This window comes from Amphiura filiformis, chromosome 6, assembly GCF_039555335.1.
Source record: "Amphiura filiformis chromosome 6, Afil_fr2py, whole genome shotgun sequence".
Lineage (NCBI taxonomy): Eukaryota > Metazoa > Echinodermata > Ophiuroidea > Amphilepidida > Amphiuridae > Amphiura > Amphiura filiformis.
Window position 1 is genome coordinate 73,664,576 of NC_092633.1, and position 12,747 is coordinate 73,677,322.

Consider the following 12,747-nt stretch of genomic DNA (forward strand, 5'->3'; position numbering starts at 1 on the left):
CACATTTTGATATATAACAGTCCTCGAAGTAAATTTTATAAATCTAATGACATATTCTTAAAGTGTATGTAGCTGGGAGGAAAAGCCGACGATCAATTGAAAATTTTGACCTTTCATATTGAAGATATGGATTTTTTCCCAAAAGACCTAATTTGTTTTGGTGTTTTGGGAAAAATCCATATCTTCAATACAAAAGGTCAAAATTTTCAAGTGATCGTCGGCTTTTCATCCCACATATACATACACTTTAAGTATAAATCATCAGATTTATAAAGTTTACTTCGAGTACTATTAAATATCAAAAATATCAATTGTTAATCATTTGCCATAAAATGTGTATTACATTGCGAATTTCAAAAATCAAAATTATTTGATATCAGAAGGACATTCTTCGTATTCAGAATGCAATTCGATATGTCTGATGTGCTCTAATGTCCCACAATAAATACTGTCCAAACGTTCATACCCCACCCCTTAAGTACCAATATTTACATAAAATATGTATATACCCAGCAAACACAGAATGTTTTCGACATCATTCGCAAAAGGTTAGAAAACGTTGCTAGAAAACGTTTAAATATCGGGTTATATATTGGTATATAAAGGGTATAAAACGTTTTCATAATATTCAAAAACATTTTTGATAACTTACTGCAAACAATCTAACCATGCTAACATATCGTTATTTAAGTATTTTTCAACAACATTTTGAAAACATTTAAAAAAATTTTTTTCGTAGTGTGTTTTCATACAGAACGTTTTAGAACCCGACATTTAATGTTATTAAAACGTTTTTACCAAAACCAAAAGCCCAAAATATAACCTGTTTAAAACATTTTTAAAATGTTTTGTGTTTTACTGGGTAAGCCTATATTTATAAATTATCTTGATCATAATGCAAATTGTATCCCAATAAGATAGAGTCAATACTTTGTTGAATAGTATTCTTTGCTGCTCCTAGTCTTTCCAGTAAACCATCCTTATTTCCAAAAGGATATGTCTCCGCCAGCGAGACTGACAATTCTCCAAGTTGGCCCACAACTTCTTTACGCAGTTCTACAGCGGCTGCTTTTCTGTCTTTCACGTTAGCAAGAGATTCTTTCATTTCCCTGCTTTTTTCTTGAAATTTTCGAGCTATCATCCCTATTTGTTCCCACATTTCATTTGCTTCCGCATTGATATCGTATTCGGATTGGACAGAATCGTAATCTGTGCTACTGAGCATGCGCCCGAGTGTGCGAAGACTTGTTTTCTCCGAGTCAGGAATGAGATCGTCGTCTTCATCTTCGTTGCCGTCTTCGTCTTCGTTGCCATCTTCATCATCATTTTGTTTTTCGGTTTCCTGAGATTTATCTTCATCAGGACGCTTTATGACCACCCCTTTGACCACTGGTTCTAAAGGTGCTGCTGCAATACCCGCTCGTTTTGCTTCTGCTTCTTCCATTGCTTCCCTTAATTCAGCCTGGACTCGTACTGGTGGTCTATAGGCAAGAGAAATAACAAATTTGTGAATTCAAGTTGTGAATTGAAATAAAAATATTTAATGGCGTTATTAACATACCCAAATAGATCATTTACTGGCCCCTGGACACGGCAACATACCGTAATTGGCCTCTTCGGATGGTACAAATATGACAAATGCACGCAAAGCACGAGAAAAATGTTGCTTATTGAAGCTCAATCAAATATGGTTGACATTTAAATGCACTTTGTAAGCTTAGGTGGTCATTAGGAGATTAATTTGCTCAAAATAACACCCACCCACACACACAGCCGTCAATTGTGCCCCCTCCTCTACAATCAAGGAAAAAAATAGTTGGCACACTTGCACTAAACAATTGAAATGCGTGCCCTATCAAGATTGGAGAGGCGAGTGAAACATATATGCAGTATAATGAAGCACAGACTACCCCCTATATCTCACCCTTCCCCACTCCCCATCTTTCAATGTTGGAGGGTCTCACTACCCTGTTGACAACATGGCTTGGTCCAACATTGAATTGCCGCGGGAGCGGGGGCAGAGATATACCAAAAGACAGGCAAAGTGTGCCAACCTTTTTTTCCTGGATTGTAGATCGTGTCCCCTGGACTCGGGCCCACCTGGCCTTGCGGTAAATCCAGCCTGAGCTAGCCTGGTTATTACAAAATTAATGCAAAAATACCGGAGAAGATATATTTCACCCCATCATACTTTAGATTTTGGATACAAACAAGATGCGTAAACCAATATGCCGTTTTGAAGTAGTGGCGGGCACAAAAGTAGAGGGCGTACTTTGATTTGGGTAATCTTTTGTCAGCTGAGAGGCATACAAAAGATTACCCAAATCAAAGTACACCCTCATAATTTGCGCCCGCTATACTTCAAAAAGCTTTATGCTATTTGGGTGCCATATGTTTATCATAAGGACTGAGAAAAGAAAAAGGAGGATCTGATAAAGATCACTCTTCTACATCGAAATGCAAAAGTACAGCACTACTTACTCCAGTGAAAAATTAATGAAGGTTGTCTATAAATCTGAGATATTAGAGCGCCCCGATCGGAAGTCCGTCTGTCTATTCAAAACCACTGTCATGTGACGGAGCGAGATAGCTTATTTAGCCTGTATGGCCAGTATAGAAGATTCTGCACGTATCAAATTGAACGCGAGGACAACGTAGAAAATGCATAAAATTTGCCCGTTTTGCAATATATTAAAGACAGTGAAGGATCATTGAACATAAGAAGGAAAGTCTAATGATTATGATGTTCCTTTTTGTTTGTAAGAAATCATTATAATAAAGCAACAGTGAGGTGTGAAAATTTGATTTCATTCATACGTACGGTTCATACGTACAGGTTACAAACATACACTGCGCTGTTTACTATATGAACCTAGCTACTGGTGTTTTAGAAAATACACAACTTGTTTAAAATTTGTAAACAGTTCAGTACAATATTATACAAGGTCGATACGATTAATAAACAAGTTGTGCAAAATTTTAAACAGCAGTAATAAGTTCATTATTTTACAGATATTATTAACATCGCTGGGTATTTTTTTAAAATTTTTATAAATAATCGACTAACATGAAAATAATTTGTATTTACCCTTGTATATCAACCATCTTTGGTCCCTGGCCCAGGTTCTTGTATTTACTGGCTCCGTCTTTGTCATGCAGGTCATTGTTTCTTTCCATGTATACATCGTCTTCTGGAGACACTCCAAAAGCATAGGCATCGGGCACACGAGGACCTAGAGGAGAGAGAGAGAGAGACCGATATTTTAAAACGTTTTTAAACAAAGATTAAAATGTTGATAACGCAAAATGAATCCAACAAACAGTATAAAGTTTATCTACGAGAACATGGAGAAGGTAGAAGAGGGCCGCATTCCGTTTTTAGACACACTCATCGTCAGAAAAAAGGATAACTCCGTCGAACTACTGGTTTACCGCAAGGCTACCCATACAGACCAGTATCTCAACTTAAGCTCCCGCCCAATTGAATATACAGGGTGTAACAATAAAATTTATACAATTGCATTTTGACTTCTCAGGAAAAAACTAAATGAATTATGGCAAACATGTTATATGCAATACAATCAGTAATATCTTGGCTAAAAGAAGACGTTTAGTTGGTTTCTTTACTAGCTTGGGTTCAAAAGTTACGTCCGATTAATTAAATCGTCCAGAAAACGTGTTGGGCCACTTTTGCCATGTTTGCGCATATCAAGTTTGAACCGCGTAGATATGCTTATCGTGCATAAAACATCAAAGAACTAACACAAAAGAATTATTAGTGGCGTTTCATCATCTAATTAACATGAACTTAATAATGATATGATATTTCTTTAAAATAAAGGAAGTCATGAAATTTCTTTCAAATAATCTTATAAAGTAATTTCTCATATCCCTGAGATACGAGTCATTGGTAAAACTGAGAACAGTTTTTGCATCCATAAGTACAAAACAATAACATTTTGAAAATTAAGTTCAGCTGGGCTTCTAGCTGTTCTGGGGCGACCACTAATACCAGCATTTCTGTTAACAAATTCTACACACTTCTCATAGGTCTATGTAATTGTATGTCTTGATGGAAGACGTGAGTTTGGAAAATGAGCGTATAAAGAATCGTGTGGTTTCTGCTTGACTCCATGTGCTACCAGAGCTACCGAATGTTACAACCATAAAAATACGCTGTTGAAGTTGTTGAGCTGCAGCCACGATTTCTAGTAAATGAGGTTGTTATATCAGTGCTTAGTTGTGACCTTCAAAAACTCAAGGAGATATTCTATTATGTAATCATTTCTACCACTTTGAATACCCCATTGGTTAAAACTACCTATCATAAGAGCACCGTCCAACTGGTCCATGGTTCAACTCTATTCAGTCACTTTTGTAACACTTAGACAAAAGTGGCCCAAGCGGTTTTAAGACTAGGTTACATAATTGGCCATATCTTCACTTTTATACCATCGATTTTATTGGAACAAAGCTTATCTGGTGGCTAAAGAAATTATCTTGATAGGTATATAAATATCAAACGAAAAAGTAAGCAGCATACTTGTGTCATTCTATTATCAAAATTGTACAAATTTTATTGTTACACCCTTATATCACAAGCTGGGAGTAGTACGCGCGTTTAACTGGATGGAATGGACAGAAACAGAAGACAGATATATAGATGAAGATAATATCAAGAAGGCATTGAAGACTACCCAGAGTGAACTGTTGAGACTGTCAAAAAGAAGATCAGGGACAAACCTTCCAAATCCACCAAAATTAAAATCAAAGATCCTGGCTGAGAGAGTCAATCGGGTGTTTAAGAAGCACAACATTGCCACCGCCATGAAGCCGAACACCTTATTAAGGTTAAATGCAATTGATTTTCAAGGCTTGATTCCAGAGGGGCGGGAGTTAATAATGGAAACAGCCATGCAGAAAAGCATGAACTCACGCGTACAATAGTGTATCAATCTGAACTAGAACACGGACAAACCACGGCTCGTGAGTCATCCTATTGCAGGGATAGGGAAGGGGCGACCATGATAGGACCATATGGGCTGATATGGGGGGGGGGGGTGATTGTGGGCAGCCGTTTTCGGCAATTTTCCTTTGGATTTTCTAAATTTTCAATTTTTAAAATTATCCTGGATGATACCGGTATATCTGTCGTGAAATAAATCAATGCTTCTATACCGTAGTTCTATAGGCTATAATAGCCCTAGTATGCCTATTTATACCCTGATTATGCAATATATAGGCCTACAACAATAACTACAAAAACCAACAACCAATATTTTGTTAATCTAATTTGTAAAAATATATTCATAGGCCGCGCCTAGACTAGTATAGCCTAAAAATTCCTGAATTATATAATGAAAAAAAACGGGCAAAAACAATCAATCGCTGCAGTCAGAAAGAAAGAAACGAACAAGAATAAAGAAAAAAGTGAGAGAAAAATAAAATAAAATAGATAGAATGGACCACATAGGGACTCGAACACGTACCAAAGTTTTCCAGCTCAAAACTATAGAATTATATAGTCGAACGTGAGCCCAGCCAGCGCACTAACCGATTGAGCTACTGAGTGATCTGTGAAATCGATTGATCTCAAACTGACTATTATGGAATAGTGCATACCAGGCTCTTATGATAAACAATCTCATCACCGCTGTAAGTGTCGGAGGTATCGATGGCGAAAAACCTCGATTTTTGCAAAAGTAGCTTAAATTTGGAGTGAAATTCAAATGGGAAAGGAATCGACATACTTTTGAGAAATAATGTAGGCAGTTAGAAATCAAAATTAATGTTCCACAATCCAGATATCGATAATGTAACATAACAGTGTTTTGTGGTACAAGATTCTCGAAAATTGTTCCCAAAAACGGGCTAATAAAATTTAATCGGTACTGTTTTTGGTTCTTCCCCATGGCAACATTATTTCTTTGGTCGATTTGTAGTTTAATACAAAAAAGGAGAAAACAATCACTCGGCGTAGTTTTATACGGAGCGAATATTTGAAAAAAACTGCATGGAACGTGTTTTTGATCTTGTGAACACGGTGCGTAAAAATGATTTAAACGAAGGATTTTCAAACGGATTCTAAAAATTTGTATAAAGACACAAAAATAATGTTAAGATACGTACATGCACCAACATTTGACTCACTGCGTTATTTGATTGCTGAGAAAACGCGGTTTTAGAGAACAACTTTATACGTCTTTTATACGTTTTTTATACGTTTCTTCGTGTAACCTTAAGGAAGCTTTTAATCAACTGGGACGATACAAAAGTAAAAGGAGTGTGATGCGAGTACTCGCTTCATAAGTGCTTGACTCTGACTTGATTCATGTGATTAGTGCTTGAATGTGACTTAATTAGTGCTTCACACTGAATAATGCTTGACTGTAGCTTAATTAGTGCTCTTTACTCTGACTTGATTAGTGCTTGACTGTGACTTGAATAGTGCTTGATTCTGACTTGATTAGTATTTGCCTCTGACTCTGACATGATAGTCTTTAATCTTGGTTTTAAAAATCACCTTGAACACAAGAAATGAGCGGAATGAGCAAGGGGGGTCATTTAGAGCTGAAATTATCGAAATCAACGGTCTTTCAGTGCTCTGTTTGTCAAATTTAAGGATCTTGTGGACCTGCGCGGTCCAAAAACAGGGTATTTCTGGCGAAGCACGGCCCGTATGTACTCTCCACCCGCAAGACAGCATTACATCTTGCATTATTACGCGTGGATTCACAGGGCTTTCCCGGGTGGGCGATTTGCCGAGCGAGAAAGGGAGGTAATAAAGAAAGGAGGAACTTAGTGGAAGAGGACAATCGGAACAAAGAAAAAAAAGGAGAGGGAAATAGGGAAACAGAAAAAGGGAAGGAAAAAAAAAAAAAGAGGAAAGAAGGATGGAGATGATCGCACAACTGGAGCAATGAGGTAGGCTACGCCCCTGGCCTGGGCTATTAATAATTTAGTTCAAATGTTCACGCATCACATCAAGCCAAGCGGTAAAAAAAGAACATTTGTCAAAAATGAATGAATTGTTTCTTTATAGATACCTTCAGGTTTTTAGGTGGAATTGAAGGAAGCAAACGCAATACAGGTGTCCCGTGTATTAATACACAACTTACCAATTCGAAGAGGTCCAGCGTCACAAACGAATTGTAGAATACAACTAAGAATTCCAAATTTAAAGCCAATTGAAGCAAGCATTTTGAAGCTATTCCTTTCCTAATGAGGAGCTACTTATAGAACTGTTCTACTTCACGAACGAAATTATGAAGAAATAGGAGTTGGTGGTATTTTCTTCAATATAATATCATTGCATCACATTTAGTCCATGATGATGATGATGATGATGATGATGATGTGTCAACAGGTCAGAGCTAACTATAAAATGATGTTACATTTTAAAATCAACCAGAGAGATGAGTCGCTAGGGATTATCTAAAATTTCAAATTGTTCATGTTTTTTTACGAATAGGTCATTAATAAAGCTCTATGCACTATGTAAACCAGGGATATCAATTAAAAAATAAAATGGAAAATGAAATATGGGCATGCATGATCGATTGCATTTAAAGATTATAATGAGAACCTGTGTTATTAATTGAATACATTTCAGTTAATAAGTTAAAAGTATTATTAATGCCTATTTCTTTTGCCTTATGATTTTGTCGAGATGAAGATTATCCCTGAATGTGTATGACATGGAAAACAAAAGGACTGTAACATATTGCGCGGATCTAGAGCTCGAGTGTCTGTGCGCTGTTGTTTGATGGCCTTCTCATTGTCACAGCTGATGTGGCCAACATGTCTTTATTTTTATTCTCTGCTCATTTACCAAGTTCAGCAATGATAATTGTCATGAATGTAGGCCTACCGTTTGATGAATAATCTAAATGAATAATACATCCAAGAAGCAACAAGAACGTGCAATATAATGATTATTAAACTATTGCTGTGACGTCAGTCGATTCAATAAACTGTAAATTATTTTCTACGAATCAACACTTTTCTACACGAATCTACAGTTAAGTGTGGATTCGTAGAGAGAAATGTGGATTCGTACAAAACTTGTAATCTACAGTTTATTGAATAGAATTAAGGCCGTTTCTAAATTAAATGATAGGACAAGGAATATTATCATCAACAAATTTTTTTTAAATGATCGACATTTGAAAATTATGAAACCATTTTACACAGTAAAAATACAATGAATACAATATTATATTTGTACAAAGCGCTGAGCTTACGTTTTTCCCAAATTATATAATAGTAGGCTATACAAAATTGTATTTGTATGTAAAATAACAGCGCAAATATTGCCTTTTTGAATGCGACTCGACCATTATACTTTCATTTGTCTCATAGTGTCATAAATCTATTATTCCGCCAAGATTTGCTAAAATAGGCCTAGGCCTATTTTCTTTTTCTTTTTCCTATTAAAAATATTTTATCTTTTGTCGTGCTTTTTCCTTTTGTGTTCTGTTTTCTCTTTCTTTCTTTTCATTCTTTTCAGTCGCGGCGTATGTTGGGAAACTTTGTTACATACACACCCCCATCTGTATTAATGCATTTAGGCCTATCCCTTTGTTTATTGTTTTGCGCATGTTTTGTGATGATACGGCCGACGATTATTACAAAATAAATTCCAGTCAGCCAACTTTTATTCATCAAGAAAAAATTACGTTTACAACCATCATGCATTATTATTTCAGCCTCTGTTGCATTCGTATTTTGCCAACAAGAAAACATGTTATACCCCCTCATTCGACCGTAGATCGTAACTACAATTCTGATTGGTTGGTTGTTCCGCAGTTACCCTGCACTGTGTGTTGGTACTTGTGAAGAGTTACTCCAGTAATGATCATACTGTATCATTGCTATTTTTGTTTAAATTCTTACCAAAGCTATATGTGGAGGAGTTGACTTAGTGATATGATGTGGCGGGAGAGCGAGGAGGGAGGATATGTGTCTTGGATATCATTTAAAAATAATTAATTAATATTGGCCACTCGTGATAGGCATAAAATACGAATAGGCCTACTGGAAGGATAGTGGCACCTTAGATTACTAATACATGAGTGGCACACAGTGACATCGCCCCGATATCTTCATAGTAGAAATCGCCATGGTAGGTTGAATCCACAGCCACCCATGACCATTTTATTCGGACCTTATGAGATGCATATTATTAGCGAAGTGACCTGACTAAGGCTACTGACATAGACGGGGTAATTGATTTCTCGCTCTGTGAGCAAGCTTGTATACGACATTGCGGTCAATGGTTATACTCTCTCCACTTGAGCGAGTGCCGCTATAGCCTGCTGCGCGCTGTAGTCCATACAAGACCAACGCAATATAAAATTGAGAGTCTTGGTCAAATTTTGAGTTCAAAGCGCACGGCCAATTTTCAAAGCGCACGCTAACGACTATAATATCTGTTCAACACGTATTTTCAAGTGTATGAGACCACATCTGGTTTCTTGAGAAAAATTCATTTACGGGAGATATTCATCACTTTCTAACTCAGTATCCGAAGATTTTCGTCTGATATCAAAATCGTGCATAGCAATTCACGTGTATCGATCCCGTGTATTCATTTTAATGTCACTGCTGCACCAAATAATTATTAGCCAGGCGATGTCGGTGTGTGGCATTACAATCACAACTTTCACCTCTCTCACCCACCGGGACAGTTAGTTGAACAGTTGGGGGAGCAATGTGCATGTGTGAAAAGCTGGAAAGAGTAAACCTCGTAACCACTTTTTGAAAGTGTGACCTAAATACATTGTAGCAGTGGCGTAGCCGAGGAGCACCCATCCCCATATTTCAAGGATAAATAGGGACGATAAAGAGTAAGGGACCGTTCACAAACACTTGTAAGGGGGGGCCTGATGCAAAAAAAAATAATCGCAAAAATATTTCGCCCCCCCCGACAGACCTCAAAATTCAGGGCCCCCTTTTGACATGAAAATTAAGGGTCAACCCCATAGAAAAGCATATAAACTCAATTTTTCAGGAAAATTTGTGGTCATTTTTCAGCCCCCCCTTAAGAGGGTAAAAAAAAATCAGGTTCCTTTTGCATCAGGCCCCCTAACAAGTGTTTGTGAACGGTTCCTAAAGTGGCATGACTAAAATGACTATAAATGGGACAAAAAAGTTGACAAATGGGGACCAAAATTTGGCTTTTCCCCACCCCACACACTAAAATCCTGGCTGCGCTACTGAACCATTATAGGCCCCTTATCAAAATCTAAAAATGCTACCCTACGATCTCAGCCCCACCCATTTATGTTCAAAATAAGTGGGGTCAGTAGGTTTTAATTGATACATTAATGTAATTTGTCAAAATATCCCCATCTTATACATCAGCAGTGGGTCACAAAAATCCTAAAGGTATGACTATTTTTGTTATTGGTAATTTACAATTTTGGGAAAGCTCGAGTTAAAATTGTCAAAAAAGAGCGAAATTCATAATATAAAATAATTACATGAACTCGGGATGAAATCACATTGTGTTTCCTTGATTGCGTTGTGGCGACTTGCGATTTCCAAACCTATTGAGAAATGAGTTCTAAGCTACAGTATCAAAGTATCAATAGACTTGCTAAGATCAGATCAAAGTACGTCCAGCAAAACACAAATGTTCTTAAATAGTTTTTGTGTTTTGTTTATGTTTCTATTTTTTGTCAACGCAAAACCTTTTATAACATTTAATGTCAGGTTAAGGCCTATATACTTGTGAAAAGTTCTGTTTGAAAAAATGCACCAACACATTTAAAGTGCAACAACTTAAATATTATGAAACGTCTTTAAACGCTCAACATAACCCAACATTTACATTTTTTCTAGCAATTTTGTCAAACCTTTTTGCAAATGTTTTCGAAAAGTTTTGTATTAGCTGGGTTTGTCTGTAAACCATTCTAGTGAAAGAATTTAGCATGTTTAATAAGTTAACACCATAAGCAGAACTCTTTAGGAAGCAACAACCATACCATAGTTCTGTAGTTCTGTTTAATATCTCACATTTATTATGTATAATAACAAAAACAAATCAAAAGACTTTTATATACACACAGTTTCATGTTACTAAAAATAACAATGCACTGTCATAATAAAAACAATAATTAAAAATATATAGAAAGATTTAAACTCTTGATCTCAATACAAAATATTTACCTCCGTAATTTTCAGCTGTTGCTACTACAGCCTTCGTCAGCGGAATGACCCGATCGAGCACTCTTGAAGTGTGACGTAATGACCGGGTCATAGACCTTTGGTAACTTGTAGCGCCCTCCGTCTTTGTTCAGAGATGGTTGGTTGGCCCTGATGTGGATGGCCAATATTTTGTATTGAGATCAAGAGTTTAAATCTTTCTATATATGGATTACCAATACAGATGAACTTTCATGCTAATAATTAAAAATATCAACATTTTAGAGCCATCTCATGCCCAAGGCTCATGTCCCCCAACAACTTTCAGAATAATATAAATTTCATAAATAATCTCCTAACTTATAATGCTATCAGCATACTGAAAAGCATGATGCTTAAAAATGAAAGACACTGAACTGTATAAAAAAAATCTCACTTAAATGTTGCGACCAGATCAACAGCCTCATCCCACATCTCTCCTTATGAATATTAAAATTTTGGTATCAGAAGACAGCTCATATTTTTCTCCCGAGATATGGTTCTTTTAGATCATGTGAACAAAAACGTGGCAAAAATTGGTAGCCACCACCGGAGGTATAATGTTTACTATGGGGCATTGTTATGCACCTTTTTGCTTCTCAAATTACACCCGCTGTAATACAATACAATTTTTCAACAGATTGTTTCAATTGTTGGTCTCAATGTAAAATATAAAACAGAATATGAAAATAATATGACCACCTGCATTTTAATCACAATCAAGTTACAATACCTCGTATATTTACATCATCTTAAGAACTACTGTGTAATAATATAAATGAAGCCCCCTTTTAATTTGTTCCCTGTTCTGGCCAATAACAATAATTTTGTTCATATACACTCTGATATGAAATACATACAGGTATCTCCTCTATAGCAAGTTAGTCACTTTGCTATTTGTATGATCATTCTGATTCAAGCACTTCTTTTAATGAAACATAAAGCTGCCCTACGGCTGCATAAGCTCTACACAATGTAGTACTGACCAGTTCATCAACTTTGAAAATGTTTGTATCTTCTGAACAGTTAGAGATATACAGAATCAGGGTTTGATTTTTTTTTAAATTTGCACATACAGGTATCTCCTCTATAGCAAGTTAGTCACTTTGCTATTTGTATGATCATTCTGATTCAAGCACTTCTTTTAATGAAACATAAAGCTGCCCTACGGCTGCATAAGCTCTACACAATGTAGTACTGACCAGTTCATCAACTTTGAAAATGTTTGTATCTTCTCAACAGTTAGAGATTATACAGAATAAGGGTTTGATTTTTTTTTTTAATTACATAGCAATGTTTGCCGAAAACATTATTTAGGTGATGTTCTTATGATAACATGTATCGTACATGTTTAAACATTGTAGATAAAATTGCTATACAAGCTGGTTGTTTTGCTGTTTTGCTCTGCTAAGGGACTGATCATTATTTATGGCAGGGGGGAATGGGCATTTTGGAAAAATATCGACAACAAAATTTGCGTTAACTTCCCCCCTCATGTCCCGAATGTCCGCTAAACATTTTCGGATTCCCTGAGTTTTTTCCCGAATTTCTCCATTTAAA

At 36.3% G+C, this 12,747-nt stretch overlaps 1 protein-coding gene across 1 annotated transcript; it reads right to left on the reverse strand.

Moving 5' to 3' along the window:
* Positions 1-728: 728 nt before the first annotated feature.
* On the reverse strand, positions 729-7,345 carry LOC140154332 (uncharacterized). The gene is made up of 3 exons (XM_072176903.1): positions 7,119-7,345; positions 3,089-3,233; positions 729-1,481 (listed from the first exon to the last, which is right to left on the reverse strand). Exons 1-3 carry the CDS (start codon positions 7,198-7,200, stop codon positions 875-877), a joined length of 834 nt encoding a protein of 277 aa, XP_072033004.1. The 5' UTR covers positions 7,201-7,345; the 3' UTR covers positions 729-874.
* Between the last annotated feature and the right edge of the window lie 5,402 nt (positions 7,346-12,747).